At 44.0% G+C, this 22,839-nt stretch overlaps 1 protein-coding gene across 2 annotated transcripts in view; it reads right to left on the reverse strand.

Annotated features, from left to right (window-relative positions):
- The window catches only part of LOC137335162 (DNA topoisomerase 1-like), a 70,962-nt gene extending 48,961 nt beyond the window's left edge, over positions 1-22,001 (reverse strand). For both annotated transcript variants that reach the window (XM_068000319.1, XM_068000318.1), the window contains exons 1-3: positions 21,909-22,001; positions 21,669-21,693; positions 11,804-11,927 (exon numbers count right to left, since the gene is read on the reverse strand). In XM_068000319.1, the coding sequence (XP_067856420.1) occupies positions 11,804-11,927; positions 21,669-21,693; positions 21,909-21,932 (173 nt within the window). In that variant the 5' untranslated portion in view covers positions 21,933-22,001. The remainder of the gene's footprint in view (positions 1-11,803; positions 11,928-21,668; positions 21,694-21,908) is intronic.
- Between the last annotated feature and the right edge of the window lie 838 nt (positions 22,002-22,839).

A 22,839-nucleotide genomic window follows, 5' to 3' on the forward strand; every position in this document is an offset into this window, starting at 1 on the left:
GTTGCTGCAGTGCATCCTGTGGATGGTACACACTGCAGCCACAGTGTGCCGGTGGTGAAGGGAGTGAATGTTTAGGGTGGTGGATGGGGTGCCAATCAAGCGGGCTGCTTTGTCCTGGATGGTGTCGAGCTTCTTGAGTGTTGTGGGAGCTGCACTCATCCAAGCAAATGGAGAGTATTCCATCACATTCCTGACTTGTGCCATGTAGATGGCGGAAAGGCTTTGGGGAGTCAGGAGGTGAGTCACTCGCTGCAGAATACCCAGCCTCTGACCTGCTCTTGTAGCCATAGTATTTATATGGCTGGTCCAGTTATGTTTGTGGTCAATGGTGACTCCCAGGATGTTGATGGTGGAGGATTTGGCAATGGTAATGCCGTGGAATGTCAAGTGGAGGTGGTTAGACCCTCTTTTTGGATGGTCATTGCCTGGCGCGAATGTTACTTGCCACTTATCAGCCCAAGCCTGGATGTTGTCCAGGTCTTGCTGCATGCGGGCTCAGACTGCTTCATTATCAGAGGGGTTATGAATGGAACTGAACACTGTGCAATCATCAGCGAACATCCCCATTTCTGACCTCATGATGGTTGGGTCTCGGACACTGCCCTGAGGAACTCCTGCAGCAATGCCCTGGGGCTGAGATGATTGGCCTCCAACAACCACTACCATTTTCCTTTGTGCTAGGTATGACTCCAGCCACTGGAGAGTTTTCCCCCTGATTCCCATTGACTTCAATTTTACTAGGGCGCCTTGGTGCCAACACTCAGTCAAATGCTGCCTTGATGTCAAGGGCAGTCACTCTCACCTCACCTCTGGAATTCAGCTCTTTTGTCCATGTTTGGACCAGGGCTGTAATGAGGTCTGGCACCGAGTGGTCCTGGTGGAACCCAAACTGAGCATCAGTGAGCAGGTTATTGGTGAGTAAGTGCCGCTTGATAGCACTGTCGACGACACCTTCCAATACTTTGCTGATGATTGAGAGTAGACTGATGGGGCGGTAATTGGCCGGATTGGATTTGTCCTGCTTTTTGTGGACAGGACATACCTGGGCAATTTTCCACATTGTCGGGTAGATGCCAGTGTTGTAGCTGTACTGCAACAGCTTGGCTAAAGACGCAGCTAGTTCTGGAGCACAAGTCTTCAGCACTACAGCTGGGATGTTGTCGGGGCCCAAAGCCTTTGCCGTATCCAGTGCACTCAGCCGTTTCTTGATATCACGTGGAGTGAATCAAATTGGCTGAAGACTGGCTTCTGTAATGGTGGGGATATCGGGAGGAGGCCAAGATGGATCATCCACTCGGCACTTCTGGCTGAAGATGGTTGCAAACGCTTCAGCCTTGTCTTTTGCACTCATGTGCTGGGCTCCGCCATCATTGAGGATGGGAATGTTTACAGAGCCTCCTCCTCCAGCTAGTTGTTTAATTGTCCATCACCATTCACGACTGGGTGTGGCAGGACTGCAGAGCTTTGATCTGATCCGTTGGTTGTGGAATCGCTTAGCTCTGTCTATAGCACGTTGCTTCCGCTGTTTAGCATGCATGTAGTCCTGAGTTGTAGCTTCACCAGGTTGGCACCTCATTTTTAGGTATGCCTGATGCTGCTCCTGGCATGCTCTTCTACACTCCTCATTGAACCAGGGTTGATCCCCTGGCTTGTTAGTAATGGTAGAGTAAGGAATATGCCGGGCCATGAGGTTACAGATTGTGCTGGAATACAATGCTGCTGCTGCTGCTGATGGCCCACAGCGCCTCATGGATTCCCAGTTTTGAGCTGCTAGATCTGTTCTGAATCTATCCCATTTAGCACGGTGGTAGTGCCACACAACACGTTGAATGGTGTCCTCAGTACGAAGACGGGACTTTGTCTCCACGAGGACTGTGCTGCGGTCACTCCTACCAATACTGTCATGGACAGATGCATCTGCGACAGGGAGGTTGGTGAGGACGAGGTCAAGTAAGTTTTTCGCTCGTGTTGGTTCGCTCACCACCTTCTGCAGGCCCAGTCTGGCACCTATGTCCTTCAGGACTCGGCCATCTCGGTCAGTAGTGGTGCTACCGAGCCACTCTTGGTGATGGACATTGAAGTCCCCCACCCAGAGGGTGGTGGGGGTCTGGAACTCACTGCCTGAAAAGGTGGTGGAGGCAGAAACCCTCATCACATTTAAAAAGTACTTGGATATGTGCTGTAACCAACAGGGCTACGGACCAAGAGCTGGAAAATGGGACTAGGCTGGATAGCTCTTTCAGCTGGCACAGGCCGATGGGCTGAATGGCCTCCTTCTGTGCCATAAATTTTTATGATTCTATGAGATACGAGTGAAAATCAGGTTAGCTGACAGTACCCGAGTTCCCCACTGTGCCCTTAGCACCTGAAGAACAGTGCTGCACTGCAAAGACATCTGAAAATCAAAGCCAGCACAGTAAAGCTTCAACAAGATGGAATTTTTTTTTCAAAAAAAAGATTGCAGAATATATACTGTTTAAAAAGACTACTTCAAGTTTCAAGATTCCATGGATAGATAAAGAGGTTAGAAACAAATTAAAATTGAAGAGGGCATGTGGGGCCTATAGATATGACAAAACGTAGGGGGGAAATCCAAGAAAATAAGGAAAGAGGTTAAGAGAGGGACAAAGAAAGAAGTGAACACGAGAAGTGAATCTCAAAAAAAATTCTAAAAATATCCTTAAAAAGAGAATTGTTAAATGTGAAGTGGGACCCCAAGAGGTGAGGATGGGGAGTTAGTATAGGATAAATGGAATAACAAATAAAAAAGGACAGTGTTAAAGAAGTTAGATAGTAAAGCTAAAGGAGGACAAAGTTACAGGAACTGATGGGACACATTGAAGAATCCTGAAATGCAGGAAGAAATAGCAGAGGCCCCAGAAATATACATCAGTGCTCTATTAAGAGCAGAGGTGTGCTGGAGAGTGGTCAATGTAATACCCAATTTTAAAAAAGGGAGACAGAACTACCCTGGGTAATTGCAGGCCAATTAGTTTAATATCTGTAGGTGGAGATAGCGGAGGCTCTGACCACAATCGTTCAATCCTCCTTAGATATGGGGAGTGGTGCTAGAGGACTGGAGGATTGCAAATGTTACACCCCTGTTCAAAAAAGGAGAGAGGGATAAACCTGGCAACGACAGGCCAGTCAGCCTAAAGTCGGTGGTGGGGAAACTTTTAGAGACAATAAACTGGGTCAAAATTAACTGGCACTTGGAAAAATATGGGCTAATAAATGAAAGCCAACACTGATTTGTTAAAGGCAAATTGTGTTTGACTAACTTGATTGAGTTCTTTCATGAAGTAACAGAGAGGCTTGAGGAGGGTAGTACGGTGATGTTGTGTATATGGACTTTCAAAAGGCATTTGATAAAGTACCACCTAATAGACTGGTCAGCAAAATTGAAGCCCGTGGGATTAAAGGGGCAATGGCTGCATGGATACAAAATTGGCTAAGGGACAGAAAGCAGAGAGTAGTGGTGAACGGTTGTTTTTCAGTCTGGAGGTGTAGCTGTTGGGAGCTCTTTTTGATATATATTGATGACCTGGACTTGGGCATAGAGGATATAACTTCAAATTTTGCAGATGACACAAAACTCAGACATGTAGTAAACATGGATAGTAACAAACTTCAGAAGGACAGTCAGACTGGTGAAATGAGCAGACACGTGGCAGATGAAATTTAACGCAGAGAAGTGTAAAGTGATTCATTTTGGTAAGAAGAATGAAGAGAGGCAATATAAACTAAATGGTACAATTTTAAAGGGGGTGCCAGAACAGAGAGGCCTGGGGTGTAAGTACACAAGCCTTTGAAGATGGCAGGACAAGTCAAGAAAGCTGTTGAAAGACATACGGGATTCATGGCTTTATAAATAGAGGCATCGAGTACAAATGCAAGGAAGTTATGCTAACCTTTATAAAACACTGGTTAGGCCCCAGCTGTAGTATTGTGGCCTATTCTGTGCACCACACTTTAGGAATGATGTCAAGGCCATAGAGAAGGTGCAGAGGAGATTTATTAGAATGGTACCAGGGATGAAAGACTTCAGTTACGTGGAGAGACTGGAGAAGTTGGGATTGTTCTCCTTAGAACAGAGAAGGTTAAGAGGAGACTTGATGGAGGTGTTCAAAATGATGAAGGGTTTTGATAGAGTAATTAAGGAGATCTATCCTCCTGGACAGTAACCAGGAGGACAGATTTAAGGTAATTGGCAAAAGAACCAGAGGCGACATGAGGAAAAAAATTTTTATGTAGCTGTTATGATTCCAGTTATGATCTGGAATGCACTGCCTGAAAGGGCAGTGGAAGCAGATTCAATAATAATTTTCAAAAAGGGAACTGAATAAATAATTGAAGGGGAAAAATCTGCAGGACTATGAGGAAAGGACAGGGGAGTGGGGCTAATTGGAAAGCTCTTTCAAGAGCCGGCAGTCACGATGGGCCAAATTGCCTCCTTCTGTGTTGTATCATTCAATGATTCTTTTAATCAGAAGATGAAATTACCTATGATCGAGATGTAGAAAATAATTAAAAGCAGCCAAAATGGATTTCAGAAAGGAAGATCGTCCTCAACAAGCCTAATAAGAGATCTTTGAGGAGATGACATATATGGATTAAGGGAAATGCAATGGATATGGTATACATGGGCTTTGAGAAAGCTTTTGATAAGGTACTACATTGGAGACTAGTGATGATTAAGGGGTATGGAATTAGCAGAAGGGTAGCAAATTGGATTAAAAACTGGTTAGAAGGAAGGAATCAGAGTAGGTGTTGGGGCAGTTTTTCCACTGGTTGCAAATGGTAGTGGTGTCCCAAAGGGTTCTGTTCTAGGATCGCATCTTTTCACTGTGTACATTAATGATTTGAATATAGGGCTAAATGGAATGATGCCCAAATTTGTATAATACTAAAGGGATATTGATAAGCATATATTGGTAAGATAGTGGAATGAGCAATAAAGTGGCAGATAGAATTCAAGGTCAGTAAATGTGAGATGGTAATTTTTTTTATTAAAAAAAGTGATAATTATACTTTGAATGAGGGATGGTTGGATGATGTGGAAGAGTAGAGGGATTGGGGGGAGGGGGGGGTTCAGGTTCACTAGACATTAAAAGCAATAGCTCAAAAGATATAGAATATAAAAGTCGAAATGTAATGGTGAATCCACGGGCGGAACTTTAAGCTTGAGTAGGGCCACAAAACAGGCGCGATTGGATCAGCTGCCAGTTATACACCCCGCCCGATTTTTCTTTCGATTGGCTGTTTTTCGCCTCCACCGAAGTTAAAAGTTGCGGCGTACGTAAATCCTTAGTAAGACCACCGTTGGGGTTACAGTGTGCAGTTTTAGGCTCCACACTATAGGAAGGATGTTGAGACAATACAGCACAGATTCACTAGGATGCTGCCTGGTATGAGGAAATACAAATACTTAGGCAAGAAATTTAGAATAGAGAGCAGAAGATTTTTTTTTTAAAAACCTGAGGATTGAGGGGCTGTGGAATGCACTGCTGGAGCTAGGGACTGAAACGAAGATCATGCCAATATATCATAGGTGAGACAGGCGCTTGGTGGAAAGGGGGATGAAGGGATATGGGTCCAGGGTGGGCAAAGGACTACTGTTTATGTGGAGGATAAACACAAACATGGACTGGTTGGGCTGAACAGCCAGTTTTCAGTGTTGTAGTTTCTTGGTCCTGGTCAGGGAGTGGGGAGGAGTGTTGAGGTCTTGTGTTTTGCTCTGCCCTGGGTTAGATTTGTGTCAAGATGCCGATCTCCAAGTGTTCTGACATCCGCTGTCTAACACGAGGACCAGATTGCTGGTGTGCGAGATTGCCTCCTCATTCAGTTTGAGCAACAAGAGGCACTTGATCCAACAAGATTCCTGGAACCTTCTCATTAGCTTACAAAGCAGTGGGTTCTGTGTAGGTCATTTAAACTAAGGGATGCAGCTGAAGCAGGAAGATCCACATGCTGCACTCCAATGTAAAAGTGCACAAGAGTGTACATACCAGAGGGAATCACTGCATTCCTTGTACAGCAAGACAATCATGACAATATTCTCCCCTCACACCAAGGATTCAATTTGCATGAAGTGCACGGCAAGACTCAACACTGATCTCCCACTTTACGCCCACTGCTGCCCTTCCCCCACCCCAGGGACACACATTCCTTCTACAGCCTTTCCCGACATAACACTGCTATAGAGTAGGCAGAGTAATTCTGTACTTTGGGCTTCAGGGTGGACGCACAGTCATGACTCATTGCTGATGAAATCACACCATCTTACCACAGCCTACAGTGTGCCAATGTGGAACTAAAACTGACACAGGCCTAGCACAGCTCACCTGCCCACATTCTTGGCTACAGACTTGGGTGGGTGGAGAGAAGAGGGATATAGTAGATTGATGTAAAAGCAGGAGAAATTTAATAAAGCTGTTTTTAAATTAAGATAATTATTTGAAATGCACTATCTGCAGACATCTTTCACCTCAATTTCTTTTTTTGACAGGTATCCAGGTTTCAATAATTACTGCACAAAACAGTTTAGGCTGGGTTTACAGCTTACTGGGCCTAGCCCCTTATTGCGTATAAAGGTTACTCCAAATTTGGAAAAGGCAAGGTCCAAATGCCACTTACTACAAACCAATTTTAGAAAGGGTGAAAAATGACACTATTGGTAATTTCCACACTGCCCAAGTAAGTACCCTCATAGGAGGGAAAGGAGATCCCCTAAAATACAACCACCCCCTTCAAAGCAAGCTTTAAGTTACTCCCCAGTAAAACTGGCTACAGGTTAATTTGATTCAAAGAGTATGATGAACTTATGCAACTTCACCAGACGACAGCTTAGCCTTTGGCCAATCTGATTTTCAGCACTTGGTAGTGAACAGTTATTAGGAGGATCAGAAGAGTTCAAGGTTTCCACCCAGTTATCAAATAAACACACAGAAAACCATGCTATTTGAATTTGTTGGAAGACAATATAGCCCTTGTGTGACATTTGCATTTGTGAGCAAACTTTCTTCTGTAGTGAATAATGCTTCATTCCAAATGACCTTTTGAGAGAGATGTGGTATTGAGCTGCCTGAGAAGGCGTACTAGCAGATTCCCATTACTGGCCGAGTAAAGCCATACAAAAGGCTTTGGGGACTTGACTTTCCTTCGACATTTGTTATTCAGATAACACAGGATACAACACCTTTCCACCCAAGGCACCAGGGATGCCTCACTTCCTGAATAAGCCAAGGACTCCAGCACACCATATGGTGTTTTCTGTTGAACTATACTCAACAGCATGCTTTATTTTTATCTGAGTAGCACTCCATATATAAAGAGGTCACAATTAACAAGGAACACTCCTCTTCCTCTACTAAAGGCACTGACTCCCAAACACATGCCACTCAAGAATATTATCCTCCAATATAGTGTTTTCCTTTTGTGTTAACTTGGTTGGAGCCTCTTAACACTTCTGATCACCCAGGTTAAAGGGCACTGCCATCCTCCAATACCTCACCCAAGTAGTCATGTTTCCATACATGAGGCTGGACGGTATGTGTTGGCAAGCCATTCAATTTCAGGAGACATCATAGGCGAGCTAGTCCTAATCAGAGCTCCATGCACACAGTTATCAGTGGGGATCACTGGACAGTGAAGAGGAGCCAGTGCTAAGTTTTCCCCTTCCATAATCAATTGCTGTGCCCCCTCCAGTGCACTGGAAGAAATTAGCTAATAGCACATATGATTTTTTTTAAAATTAATGTGCAAATGGGGAATCTGGATTGTGGTGATCAGACGGTGTAGGATTAATAAAGCACTTACATTCTCACCCCTCCCCAACCAGTCCAGACTTGGTCTCACAGCATTAAATTACAACCAAACAACTTGCTCAGAGGGCTCTGTGCAATGAGAGAACAGGAAGATGAAGCTTGCTGTTCAAATCCACAGTATGCTACCCCATAGCTCATATAATTCAGCCAGCCAGTAGCTAAGCCATACACACCAGCAAGATCACAGGTTCAACCACTGGATCTGTGCTGAGCTAGCTGATCAGAGCTTGGTTAGGAAGGGGGGAAAAATGGACAGAGTTCCTGCTTCTGACTTGCATTCCAGCCATGCTGGTTGGGAGTATATAAATGGGTATTAGCAAGAACAGGAACTGACTCTACTGCGATGTTCTGCTTCATCCCCAAGTAGCCCACAAAATCTCAGGAAAAGCTCATACATGAATCATTTACAAATTAGCAGAGCACAAGCACCATCTGTGCAACTGTACCCCAGTAAGGGGTCAGTGTCTCGGGGGGGGGGGGGGGGGGGGGGGGCTGGCGGAAAAAGGGGGAAGGAAATTTAGGCAGCCGAGAGTGAAGAGCAGTGCGTCACAATGTGGGAAAATGCAATAAAATCAAATCCTTGCAATTCTTGGTCCATTTGTGGAAGAAGTCATTTCCTCAGAAGAATTCTGGGACGTTTCATTTTCCAGAAAGGAACAGTTATTCCCCATAATGCCTCAGTGCTTCCTCAGATGCCCGTTTCACAGTGACCTCATGATTTACAACCAATTCGCCTTTACCCATAGTATAAAAAGTGGTTTACTCTGCCCATATAGCAAGGTTCCATAATGTCCTGCATCCACTGCCCACTTGGAATTCAATAACTGAACTTCTCTTTCATCCCCCAACCCTCTCAACACACCCCAAATAATCTGCTAATAACTGCACTTCTATACACCAAAATCTATGAGTGCCTCATCTGGAATATGGCACTCCAGAGCTGAAGTTCATTCCTTGCCTCCTCTTCGTTTTTGCAGCCAGACTTCCATTCTTCTGTCGGCACAACTGAATCTTCATGGATCACAGCCTTCCGTGCCAATCACTGTAAACTGCTTCATAGTGACAAAGCTAGCTATAAATATTAGCTTTATTAACCTCCTACCACAGCCAAGTAAACCCAATGAGCTCTGGATATACTAGTGTTACACTCTCTAATCAACCAGTGGGGGAAGGAAAGGGACACATAGTTTTTCCTCCTCATACAGCTCGAGTGGTGTAGTAAGTGGAGTTGCTTCAGGTTCAAGAGAACATTGGCGGAACATGCTCGAGGGGCTGAATGGCAGAGTCCCGTTCCTGTGTTCCTAAGAGAACATTGGTGGTATTGGGATCATTAATAATCCGAAGACAGTGCCTGCTGCTCCCATCTCAAGGGGCAAGCATTTGGGACTTTCCAACGAGGACCACGGAACACTTGAGAATGGCCACGGGACGAGAGGGAATTTCAAAGTTGGAACTTGCTGACACCAATTATCCTTCTACAGATATGTAGCACAAACATGCTCGTTACTATACTTGAAAAGAAAGTTGCCCAGACTTCCCCTAATGGCATGGTGGGTAAAATATAGAGTCCATGTAGGACTGTGGCATGCAGACAAGAGCATTCCAGGTTCAATTCCCAGTCTGTGCTGCATTAAGTCGTCTCATCAACAGCAGTAGTTGTGGTACTACAATAGATCTTGAGGTTCCTGGATGACAGGAGGGTGGAGAAAAGCAGCAAGACCACCCCCCCCTAACATTGCTACATTGTCACAATCAGCTGTGGACAGGATTAGGCTTGGCATCAACACCCACACGATAAATAGTCTGTGGCCATTCACTCTACAACAAGAAGATTAGTCCCTTTGGTGAAGTACCAGAGGACTACTGGCATGTCTGTAGGAACATATCCTGCCAAGAGCTGGCACTTGCAGGAGAACACAGGAGAGCAATTTGTAATAAAGTAGCAGCTCACCACTGGTTCAGCAGCCAAGACATACCTCCAAGCCACCAACAGCTCAGACGGCATCACAGGATTGCCAGAAATTTTCTATTCTAGCCCACAAAATGGGTGCAACACCTAACACGGGTAACAAGAGGGCTGGTTCGAATTGGCTAGAAATGTTTCTTCAAGTAGATGCGTACAAGAGATACAAGTTACAGGCATCGTTAGGAAGGCATTTACAGAACCAGTGGCAAGTTTTAAGTTCAGCTTCTCCTCCATGGCAGCAGCTTTTTGCAGGACACCATCAGAAGGAGAGGTTACTGGACCCAGGCACCGCTTGTAAACGGTTCAGTGCAACTGGATTATCCGACATTCTTGGAACTTTAGGACCATAAGTCTCCTTGCGAAGATTTTCTGCAGGGCCAGCGGTCTGCCATTTGGCGCTGGAAAAAGTGGCAATTAAAAGATGTATTCCCACTACCCCTGCACAGGAGATAAAAGAGGGTTTTTTTTCCAAAAATGTGAGAGCTTCATGTAGGGAATTCAGGGTTGGAGCCCTGCATGACTTTCCACACAATGAAGCGAAGGGACAGAAATCACGTAGGACACGCCGACATCCATGGCCAAATACTCAATATGCGCTCCCTTCGAGCAAGATACATCAAATTGTAAACTCTACCCTATAGTCTTTGCCAGCAAGTCATGCTGCTTAATGTACAAACCGGAAAGGCATTCAGAACAGTTCATTAAGAATAATCATGAGGCATGTTATACAGATGCCTGACAAATCAGAAAACTAGCTTCCCTCCCCACCTCTCGTTGTCAATTTTCATCCCTTCTTTCCCAAGCCACTGGGTACTGTTCCACAGCACCTCACCAAAGTGGCCATACTTTGTGTAAATCCACACATGCAAGCATCAGCATATTTGACTGGGGAGGGCATCACAGCCGAGCCCAATTCTGCCGCCAGTTCATATAAAATGCAATACAATTGGTTGCAGTACCTCGGGGTTAGAGGTGACAAACAAAAAAAATCAGTGTACTGTTCCTGATTGCTATCATTGACCCTTGCTAGAAAGTTGATGTCAATTAAGAACAGGATCAAAACTGGATGTGATTTCCTCCACAGTTGAAAAGCATCCCAATATTCATTGTACATATACTGGAGGGGGCGGGTAGAAAAAGATTTTTAATGCTTGAATCGGGTTTGCTTCCCCTTTCTTTTCACACCCCAGACCATGAGGAACAGTCAAACATGCTCCCAGGTCTCTGCCCATCAATGCCACTAACCAGTCTCCCACCACCACCACCCCTCAAGGTAGGTAGATACAGAGTGTGCCTCTCCAGCCAATTGACCTCAGAGCCACAATGGTAAAGATGGAAGGTCAATCCTACAACCTGCGGTTCCATTGGCTGAGAGGTAAAATCTCTGGCTCTGAGCTGTAGAAGAGACAGACGCTCCCTGCTCTGTGCCAAGTTAGCTGATCTTAGCCAGATTGGCACTGGAGGCATTATCATTAACCCCAGGGGCCCATGGGGCAGGAAGGAAAATAAGAAAACACCAAGGTTCTACAACAGTTATCAGAGATGACCAGTATTGTCACTGAGCAAGGACATGAATCAGGCTTGGCTCTGGTGCTCTCTACAGTTGGCATCTTGCAGACATTCACCGCCAAGGCCTTGCAAATGAATACTGGTCTCTTGACCAGACATTGAAGGGCAGCCAGGACACCACACCCTAGTGAAAAGGAGGAGAGAAGAGAAATTAAAAAAATACCAAGTCCCACCTGTCTATGGCAAGGCTGGTGGTGGGCCTCCAAAACACAGCCATTTTCATTTAGCGCTCTTCAGAACAGCTATTAACAACCCAGGAGACACCCTGATCATCTCAAGAGGTGCAGTCAATTTGTGGTCATTTCTAGTCCCTTTATTACATTCCCACTGAGCGGGTCATGCTCGCCCAAATGCATCGCACTGTAAAGTTTCAATTGCAATCCGCACGCAGACACAGCGACACCTCGCAACACATACAAAATGCACAAATGACCAACGCTACCTGTTGCTATGATTCTTGGAGCTGGAGCTGTGCTTCGATTTCTCCCGATCCTTTGACTTGTGCTCCTTGTGCTTGTGCTCTTTATGCTTGTGTTTCTCTTCGCTTTTGCTGGACTTGTGGGAGTCTGCAAGTGTATTGAGAAAAAACAATTGGTTGCTGTAATTTAGGTTTCCCCTTCTACTTGATTGTCAATGAAGCAAGCAATCGCAGAATTTTTACACAAGTTAACAAAAACTACACAGACACTCTGGTTCCCCCACACTGAGCTAAAACACTGCATTGCACTTATTTATATCCATCCAGTCTTGACATTATAACTGTATCATGCTTTTTCACACCAATATGCTTCCTTGACTTCTGAAGGCATCAATTCTTGGCTGGCATAAGGATCCATGGACACTGGCCGCCTTCTGGGCCACTTTCAGAAGGATTCGCTGGCTACCGATTCCCCTCCCCAACCTCCCTACTGAACTCAGTTCAAACTGGGGATCAAACAGAGGACCTTTGTGGCCTGAGCCATCGTGTGAATCTACATTAAATCTTGCATATAACAAGTGGATCTCCTGTAGTGTTGCTCACCAAGACGGTGCAGTGACAGTGGCAGGACGGCAACATGACTACTTGGCAAGTTTTTTTGATTAGCTGAAATTCCCAAGGAACAAAAATCAGAAAAAAGTATGAGATTTAAAATGTGATGTGCTATATGCAAGATGTATTCATGTTGAATGAACAAAGTCATGCCCAAACTATATAATGCTCTTCAGACCATGCCTTCAGAGTTCCATGTCCAGTTCTGGTCACAGACACCAAGGAAACATTAAAGCTCTGAAGGCGCTTCGGAGATGAGCCATTTGACCGATCCCTCGTATCAAAGGTCTGAGGAACTACTGGTGAAACCTGGGCTTTCAACCATGAGAGGAGATGACCTCATGCAAGATAGCAATTAATACAGAAAAGACAGATCCAGAACACCACTTCAAAGTAAATAGTAAGAGTAAGACAATGGGGATACAGGTTCAAAGTAATAAACGGCAAATTTAGAACTGATATCAGGAAGTTCTTCACACAAGTGCTCAACACACAGATTGGATGCTTGGGTAGGAGTTAAAAAATTCTTGGATCTCATAAGAAGCAGTTGGGAGTGTGATGGAGGCACTGGAGGGAGTTTTCAAAATGGATGAGCTAAAGGCCTTCCTCATCTGTATCTATTTTCTCAAGACAGCCACTGTCACTTGCAATAAGCACGATTGCTCCAATTGCCTTCCGTGTCCCTGTGCCTGGAGGTGGGTATGGGGAGAACGGAGGAAACCCATAGTCAACACTGGACTCAGTAAGCCCACTGGGTCCAACACGCTATACAGTCAACATCACACAGCCAACTTACACTAATCTAGCTCGAACATGGAGACAGGACTACTGCTCAGCAAGACCAAAACAACTATTTCTTGCTATGGAGCACGAGTAAACTTTGCCCTATAGTATGAAATGAACAATTATCTGAGGTACCGGAAAGGAAGGGAAAAACACAGCTTTTTTTTAAAAAAAAGAGAAAAAAGGGAAATGAAGCAAGTACTTTGCATACCAGATATAGACCCCAATATACTTTTCCTGAAATCAAAGACCATTCCTGTACACACTGATCAAATCAATCCTAGCAACGGAACAGTAATAGCAAGTCACATCAAGGTCAGCGCCATTTTGTTGCACGCACTCAGGGGTGTCATTCAAACAAAGCAGGAGGGACGGTCACAACAAAATCTCACTAAAAGTTATCGCATTCCTCTCTTTCATTGCACTCCAAGAAATAAAATTTTAATAAGTATTACTGCAAAGACAGAGCACGGTCTGCCCTTCTCATTAACAGTTTGCAGTGAGAGATTACTAGGCAACAAAGAGAAACTAGTTCACCTTCTGGGCTGTTTTGCTGCTGACAATATAGGAAAGGATTTAAAGAAAAACACAAAACTATTATTCAAAGAGATGGAAGGTAAAGCTGGTACACATTCAAGAGCATTCTAGATTATTTAAAATCACCCTGGACTGGTGATAGCCCAAGTACCCAGAATAATGACTTTCTACAACCAACATTTTGCACATGACCAGAACCATATAGCCTCGACCATGGTAATTTGAAGTAAAGTACAAAATCAGACCAACACAAACTAAACAATAACTAAAATGAAAGGCCAGTGCTACAAATTTTAGGTTAAAATTGTAAAGCCTCAGTTACTTGTAAATGCAGAACATTTGACAGGAATTGCCATATGGCGGTGGACTTATGTATTGCCAGAACAGGATTAAGCTCGGCCATTGCTGGTACCCATTGTTTTAGAATGAGGGCGAAGGTGAAGAGAGAAAATTGGGAGGGAGAGGTGGAAGGAAAAACACTTCACTCTGCCAGTATTGCTAGCAGAGACCAAACCAGAAATGGAGCAATAAAGTGCAACCTCTCCATTCTGCCTCATTCGATTTCCACCCAATAGTTGACGGTCAAGGGCAGACAATGGGTTGTTGTACCAGCACTTTCCAACAGAGAGGCAAGATATGGGTTCATGGCTCTCCACTTGGCACTTTTTCTTGATGGGAGGAGGAAAAAGGATAATCAGCTTCACAAACTCAGCAACCAGGCATAGGGGAAAGGAGTTAGCAAAAGATCACGTGACTGCCCTCTTACCCGAGAAATGGAAGACAAGACATAAATCAACTACCTTGGTGAATTAATGGCCAAGAGAGCCACACAGACCTGGAGGCCCCAGGTTCAATTCTTGCCCTGTACAGAGGTAGGTGAACTCAATTTGGCCAAATAAAATTGGCCTCAGTCTCCCCACTGAGGGCAGAAGCCAAGATCCCTCCTCCCTGTTCAGTGTATTCTGCTGCAAGATACACCCTTGTGCAAGTCAGGCGAGGACAGGATTGGATTTGACTTTTGTGTAATTCTGCCCGAGACAAGTAGCTGATGGCTTAAATATGAAGATTGACTACCTGGGTAAAGTACAGGAGGGCTTCTGGTGCATATGGAAATGGCAACTCAGCAACAGTCAAGTGCCATCAGGTGAGTTGGGGAGAAAGTTAATTAAAAACTTAAATACAACCTACCCTTAAAATATTGAGACGTTTTCCTAGTGATTCACTGGATAAACGAACCACATGGTGCAGTACAGCGCAGCATAGACCAGGGAGATGCCAGGTGCCACCTGTACACTCTGCTCTTTACTAAAGTCAGCAGTGGGAGAACGGTCTCAGACATCAACATTTCCTGGAACATCAGCATCTCCTGGATTTAGGAGGGAAAACAACAGCCAAGCTTCCCACTCCTAATCAGCGTTCGCTTTACAGCAGAATTACGTCTATAAGTCTACCCATGAAGAATGAGGACTTGGGGAAGGCACCAAAAGGGTACCAGCACTGTAGAATCATAACCACAGCATAAATTAACATCTTCAGAAGATGAAGAGACACACTGGCAGAGGGGGAAGTGCTCAGGCCAAGTGTATGAAACTGATCTCTCCACCTTTACCAAGCCAGCTACTGAACATGCAGAATCATCCATTCAGAGCCCGATGAAGCGCTAATAATTCAGAGATACAAGGATAGAACAACTCTACATTGTCCAGACAGTGCCTTTTGACCTCCACCTCGAGACATAATTCATTCCCCCCCCCACCACCCCAAAGACTTGTACTACTGTGACCTCTCCATTGTCAACATCACAACTGCAGACTACCAAAGCTACCAATTCAAAGAGGCAAGTTAACCAGTTACATTTTGAACCGCATCCAATTAGCCAGCCTGCATTGGAAAGGAAGAGGGCATTGGTGTCCTCCCTGATGTTCTCGCTTGCAGTTTGTGTAACTAGACCATCACATTTGATAGGGAAACAACATAAAACTCGGAACGTTAACTACAAAGACACCTCAGAAAACCAATGTAAATTGGGGGATGCTTCAGATTGTAACCACTCAGCACAAACATGCTGTAAAGGGTTACTAGCCAACAACCACCCCCTCCCCCCAACAATAGTCAGCAGTCTGCCCAACAGAGATCCAAATATTTATCTAGAAACAAAAGGGCATAGCAGCCAAGCCACAATGCCAACCTTTTACTTGGCCACAATTTAAAATATTTCAGCACACGCAGTAAAATAAACCCAGCAGTACCATGGAACTGAAGGTGAAGAGTCTGTAACGGTGGACACTCAACACAAAATGAAAGAAAACTAGTTCCATACCAGTCTGTGCTGGCTGAATTTTAATAATTTCCTCATGACGTTCAAAGCAAACCACCAATGCAACCACATACTTCCAAAGAGCTAATTGCTCACTCATTACCAGCCAATGCAGTATTCAAAAATCTCAACCTTACTGACAATCAGGACTATTTCAGTCTTTGGATTTCATTGGTTTAATTTCTTTTTTTGAACAGAGGTACGTAGTTCCCAGAAATATAGGCTACACATGAAAAGACATGCAACAGAAATTAGTAGAGGCTCCTGCAGAAAGCAATCAGGGATCTCATTTCAATACTAATAACCTCAGCATCAATAAGAAAGGACATTATTGAAAAGTCAGTCACTTGCACTATTTTACAGTGATTACTATTCACGACCAGGAAGAATGCAAATTCAACCCCCCCCCCCCCCCCCAAACTTCCAAGCTGCACAAGTCAGCTGAAGATGTCATTCCAAAAGAGCCTCTTCCATCCAGGAAAGCTACTGTCACGACACTCTAGCAGCCCCCTTCTCGCTACCAAAGGATTATATCGTTTTCCCTCAAATACGTGGAGTGCTGGATCAGAATATCTTTCTTCCTTCCCTCCCCTTTCCCCCATCCCTTGTTGCTCTCCTTCAAGCTGCAACGTCTCGCATGGGTTTGGCAAATTACTTCGCTTTTCCCTTGTCCGCCTGCCAGGTGAGAAATCCACGCTCTCTCTCGCACGCACTTACGCCACTGACCTTCCCCAAGCTTTTTAGTCCACCCCCTCCCAGTTTTAGTTATGAAAAGTGTTGCACTATTTGTTGCTCATCTACTTCCTACATTATTACTGGGAACAACAACATCATATTAGAAACGGTTGAGGGTTTTGTGTGGCATCGCATATGCAAAGGAAAACTTGAAATCAGGCCAGGCTTCAATAAGTTATTAGAATGGGTAATATTGTTCCTTGTGCAGTGCCACACCCATCCAATAATTATGTTGGTGTATCAACAGTTACATAACAGTCGTAATCACTGCTATAGTGTCACTACAATCAGTGAAATAATCCTAAACTACAGCATGAATACTCAAGACATCAAAAAAACTAGACCAAGATTGCTACCAAGCCAATCCATCAGTTAGGAGTAGAGTTCAAACCTTGAGGACAATTCCCCAAATCAGGAATTTGTCACTTATCCTCACAGAACTTATAACAAGATTTAAGAAAGCGTCATTAATTTTAGAAGTTCCACCTGATTTTTGGGGTGGGGGAGAAAGAGAAAGAAAAAAAGGTGAGGTCTGGTGAACTGGCTGAAGATGTTAAGCAATATAAAATTTGGCACTGCTGATACATTTTTTTTAAGCTACATGTAATGTGATGGAAATCCTCAGCGAGTGGAGATGAGAGTTCTGCTCTCCAAATATTGGTTTGACATCCAGTGAGTTACTGGCATCTGATGGGAGGAGAGTGGCCCTCCCATCATAGTGCCAGCAAGCAGGAGACCAGCAATCTGGCTTCTGAACATTGGATTGACATCCAGCAGGATACTCGCATCAGATAACTACTTGGCCACATAAAAAGAAACAGCCCTTTGTTACAGAAACAGTCCAGAACATGATCTGTTGGATATAAAAGTAGTTGAAGAAATGGGTTGCCTCATGTGCCACTAGGCATGGAAAAGAAGAATGCAATGGAAAATTTCCAGACATCATCCCACTTAAATTCAAGTAGCCCTTTTCTGAAAATGGCTCTGTAGATTTCTATTTTCAGGTAAGCTGTTTTGACAGCACAATAGCAGATTCGCCAGGTCAGGGGGAAGAAAGAGAACAAAGAGGGAGTGAAATGCACAACAGATGCTGAAGCACTCTTGGGTAAATGACTATACTTATCAGCGCAAAATGAGTTCCTTCACTCTACTAAATTAAGTTTCTTCTCCAAAAAGGCCACGTAGTGGGTAAATACATGGTGACCTTAGCCACACAAAGAAGGCCCTAGATTTGATCCCTGGCTTCTGCTGTGGGCTGATCTCATCTCAGTAAAGCACAATTGCCCTATGTGTCACTCCTGAACAGCAGCCAGCAATCCTTGTTGGAAAATGTGCATGTGCATGGATCGTACGTTGTTGTGATGTCCCTTGATGGTCAAATAGCCCAGGCTCGCATGGGAAGAGCAGGCACTGAGGCAAGATAGTAGAGAGCTATTGGCATCAGTGGAATCACGATACAGCACAACTCACTGATTATTCAAGGAGAAAATGAATAAAATCTCATAATAGAAGGGTTTCCTCATTAGCACAGTTGGCAAGTTCAAAGCAGAGTGTGAAACAGAGCTTTATCCAACCAGGTGGGTCCCAGCTTGGATCTTCAGTCCTTGCTGCGTTAGCTGATCTCAACCAGAATGGCTGCAAGTGTTATAACTGGCCTCAGTTCTCCTGGGCTGTGGGGAGGGGGTGGGAAGGGGCCAGATTAGACAGCTTATTATCCAGTAATTCCTGCTGGAAGGTGTGCATACACGGTCAGATCAATCTTTGCTGTGCACTCCCCAATCAGTAGAGAAGCCCAACAACACATTAATCTATGCTCCTTCATGGAGAGCAGACACGAGTGAAAATGCCAACACCCATGACATTATATCCCAGAATGAGTCAGCACTTCCAGAGGGAGGAAAAAAAAACTTAAATTATATCTTAAAGTATTCCAAAGACTATGCAGATCTCAATGCTTCCCATCTATTGAGCATGTCTACTGCCAGCGAGTTGGGCTTTCCGGGATAACGATTAAGAGGAAGGAATACTAGGTTTAGAAGCAACAGAAAACGGTAGAAAGGCCAAGTGCCTTCAACCTCCTCTTCCTTGTCGTCATTCACATCACACTCCACTAGTCAGCCACCCTGTTCAATGCCAGATCACTTTCAAGAATTTTAGCTGAAAGTCAGAAATTCTTGTGTGCCATGATGGCTCTGTGGTAAATGCAGCACCCGGCATGGAACAAACCAAGATGGTCCCAGGTTCAGTCCAGGGCCAGTGCTGAATTAGTTGAGGGGAAAGGAGGGAAGAAGCCAGACAGGGTTCCTGCTTCTGATCTCCATCTACTGACAACTGCTGAACTGTGCACACACATGAAAGGACTGGATTGGGCTCTGCTGTGATGCCCCTTGTGGTGGATTAGTCTCACTCAATACTCTCCCTCTCGGAGCATAGATGAAGTATGGCCACAAAAATACCAACGGGTAATCAGAAATATGGAACCACACTATGAGTCACTGTCTTGAGAAGAAAAATTGGAGAGAAAATAGAATAGCCTTGAAATGGGATAACCATCCATTTTAATTATGGATGTTTGTATTCATAGGAGTAAGTCCCTCAAACCTAATAACACCCTGCTCTACAAATGAAATCTGAAAAGTCAAATCCAATGCATCACTGGGCTTCTAACACCTCACTGATCAGCAAAATTAAATGAGATGAGATCCATTTCATCAAATTGAAGCTTTTTTTGAAAGTGAGTTTTTTTATAAAAAAGTTTTATTATTTTCATTAATATTCTCCAACTGTATTACTCCCCATCTTAGAATGATGCAACACAAGTCATTCGGCTCATCGTGCCTCTTTGGTAGAGCTATCCAATTAGTTCCACTCCACTGATCTTTCCCCATAACCCTGCAAATTTTTTCCCTTCAAATAATTATCCAATTCCCTTTTGAAAGTTACTATTGAATCTGCTTCCACCACCCTTTCAGGCAGCGCATTCCAGATCACAACTCGTTGCGTAATTCCCCCCCACCCACCCACCCCCTCATGTCGCCTCTGGTTCTTTTGCCTATCACATTAAATCTGTGTCCTCTGGTTACCGACCCTTCTGCCTCTGGAAACAGTTTCTCCTTATTTACTCTATCAAAACCGTTCATGATTTTGAACAACTCTATCAAATCTCCTCTTAACCTTCTTACACCTCCTCAAGTCAAAACTAATGGCATTCAAACACCTCCAGCTCTCCATTCATTTTAAAAGTTAAATACAATTCCTACAATCAGACTCAATTCTCTGCTCTCTTCATTTCCTCCTTGAAGCACTTGACCAATTCTCCTGTAACCTGGCATAAGAAGCTTTGCCATTTGACAGGGTGGCTTCAAAACAATGAAAATCAAAACCCAGTTACTATTGGGTAATTTGAATCTAAAAAAGGAAGAGGCCACACTTAATGCATATTTGGTCCTTTCATGCTGAGGACACACACACACACTTGGCTTGTCATGGTAGTAGGTGAGCATTAATTCAGAATGACATGCAACACACAAAATGTAACTATCAGAGAGCTGGTTAGCACCAACCCCCAATTCTACAGGGATCATTTTTATATAAACACAATATGTCACATGCAAGTTCCCATCTTTGATAATACATGTTTATCCTATATCATCTATAGTTGTAATTAAATCAATCTATTCAAATGAAAACTTTTAACTAGATCAATATCTTAAATCATTATCACCCAAGAGTACAATAATTTTAAGCCTCATACAAACATGCACTGCAATGCTTTCTGATGAGTAGGAAAGAGAGGTTTCAAATGGAATACAATTGATCTCAAAACTAATAAAAAATGCCACATTGCCAACCTCCCATGGCACTGTTCCGCTGTAGTTTCACTAAGTTCCCTACTGACTTTGGGAAAGGTGACAGCAATTTTTTGCCCTTGCCAAAAAAAACTTGAGATTAAAAAATATGAAACAGGTAGCTGCACTGGGAATTCTTGCAAAGCTTACATTTCACATGTATGAGGATGTGCCAATCACTATCCCAGTACAGACTGTTTTTGTTTTAAATTAAAAACATATAAACAATATAATCTGCTGCACATTCTAGAAGTACATCAGTCTGGTAGCAAAATTTTTTAAAAGATACAATGTGACCCCGGGAAATTCAAACACCGGCATTTTTTCGGGGGGGGGGGGCATAAGAGGAGTAAGGTTAAAGAAACATGTAAATTGAAAAATATTTTTTTTAAAAAATGAATCATATAAAATATGGCATTTTTAAAATATATCTATAAAAATAAGCAGATAACCTTCACGATGCTGCCGCCATGTGAGTGGAGGGATTTCTGCTCCACCACCAAAAAAAGAACTCTTAAAAAAAAAATGTTTTTGAAGAACTGAAATGCAAAAAAAAATATTTTTTTAAAAAGTTGTAATTCCCCCCTTTGCTTTTTTTTTAAAAAAACCATCACCTCCCTCCTTCCTTGCTCCTCCATTTAAATGCCCAGCACATTGCTGCTCCATGTAGGAGCCTCGCTCTTGCAACATACAAGAAACACCGACAGGCAGAGAGAGAGAGAGAGAGGAAAAAAAAAGAAAATGGCGCAGAGACTAAGTCCTAACGGCCGAAAAGCCGGGTTTTCGCTCGCGATCCCGGCCCCGCCGAACCCGGCAACGGCCTTCCGGCACCGGATTTCAAGACTACGGGTGCAGTGGCGTCGGGACCCGGTGGTCTGGGCTCTCGCCGGCGGCGGCAAGGCGGTCATTTTTGAGGCCCATTTGAACAATAGGGCTTGTGGGCACGTAGACGGGACTTAGTCTCTGGACGCCATGTCTGATCCCTCTTGTTCTCTCAGCAAGAGAAGGGGGACAGATATATACAACAAAAGGGGGGTTTTACACCCCAAATACTCACCGTTTAAGCGAGAATCGGTATTGACCTACAACATAAATCGAAAAGACATCACGTTAAAACTTTTTTTTGGAGGAGAAAATAAAAGTCATTAACACCATCAAGGGGAGGGAAAAAAATGGAAAATTTTCACAAGTTTCAAATCACTATAAACGTTTCACTGATCTCTTCTTTTTTAAAATAAAAGTCACCTGCTATAAATCTCAAATTTGTTAAAAAGATTTCGAAGCTCGCTCTGCCTACCTGGGAGAGGTGATCAACGCTCATTTTGAGGAGATTTTTGTTGGGAGTTGAGTTGTATACACACCAAAGACCTGCCTCAGATTGAGCCGGTCCAGCTCGTTGTGTAACGTCTAAGTCCTAGTTTCGGCGCACTGCGCATGCACGTGGATTTAACTTCTATGCGATTTACATGTCAATTTCACTTCCCTCACAATTGGTGAGTTCAGCTGCACCAAGAAACTGATTTGAATGGAACAGATACGCCTCCCCCCCCCCACCACCACCCCCGAGCATCTCCCACCCCCCCCCCCCCCGCTCCCTCCCACCACCACCTCCACGGTGGTGCATCAGACTCCTTGCCCACCCTCTTCCAGAAATGGCAACTTTTTCTGTGGTTGGAAAAAGTTGGGGGGGGGGGGGGACAAGTGAGAGTTGCCACAGGCTTAGTTTTGAAACAATCCCTCCCAATAGAAAAACACACCAAACACACCCTTAACCAGATGCAATTTTTAAAAACTTCACCCCCCCCCCCCGAAAAAAAATACTGTTCCCTTTCACAAACTAAATGGACAAGCATTCAAAGATGTTATCCAGCAGCAATATCCATTAAATAAAATGATGTCACAGTGCTTTCTTCTGATGTCAGTGCTCCACCATCATAAAAGCAGACTGACTTGCTGTACAGATTCAACAACGGTTTGCATTTATATAACACCTTTAACATAGTAAAACGTCCTAAGGCGCTTCACAGGTACATTATCAGACAAAAAAAATTAGACACAAGCCAAAGAAGGAGACATTAGGACAGCTGACCAAAAGGTTTGAAGGAGCGTCTAAAAGGAGAGGTGGAGAGGTTTAGGGAGGGAATCCAAAAACTTAGGGCCTAGACAGCCAAAGACAGCTGTTAATGGTGGGGTGAAGGAAGTCCGGATGCACAAGAGGCCAGAATTGG

This window comes from Heptranchias perlo, chromosome 19 (assembly GCF_035084215.1).
Source record: "Heptranchias perlo isolate sHepPer1 chromosome 19, sHepPer1.hap1, whole genome shotgun sequence".
Taxonomy (NCBI): Eukaryota; Metazoa; Chordata; class Chondrichthyes; order Hexanchiformes; family Hexanchidae; genus Heptranchias; species Heptranchias perlo.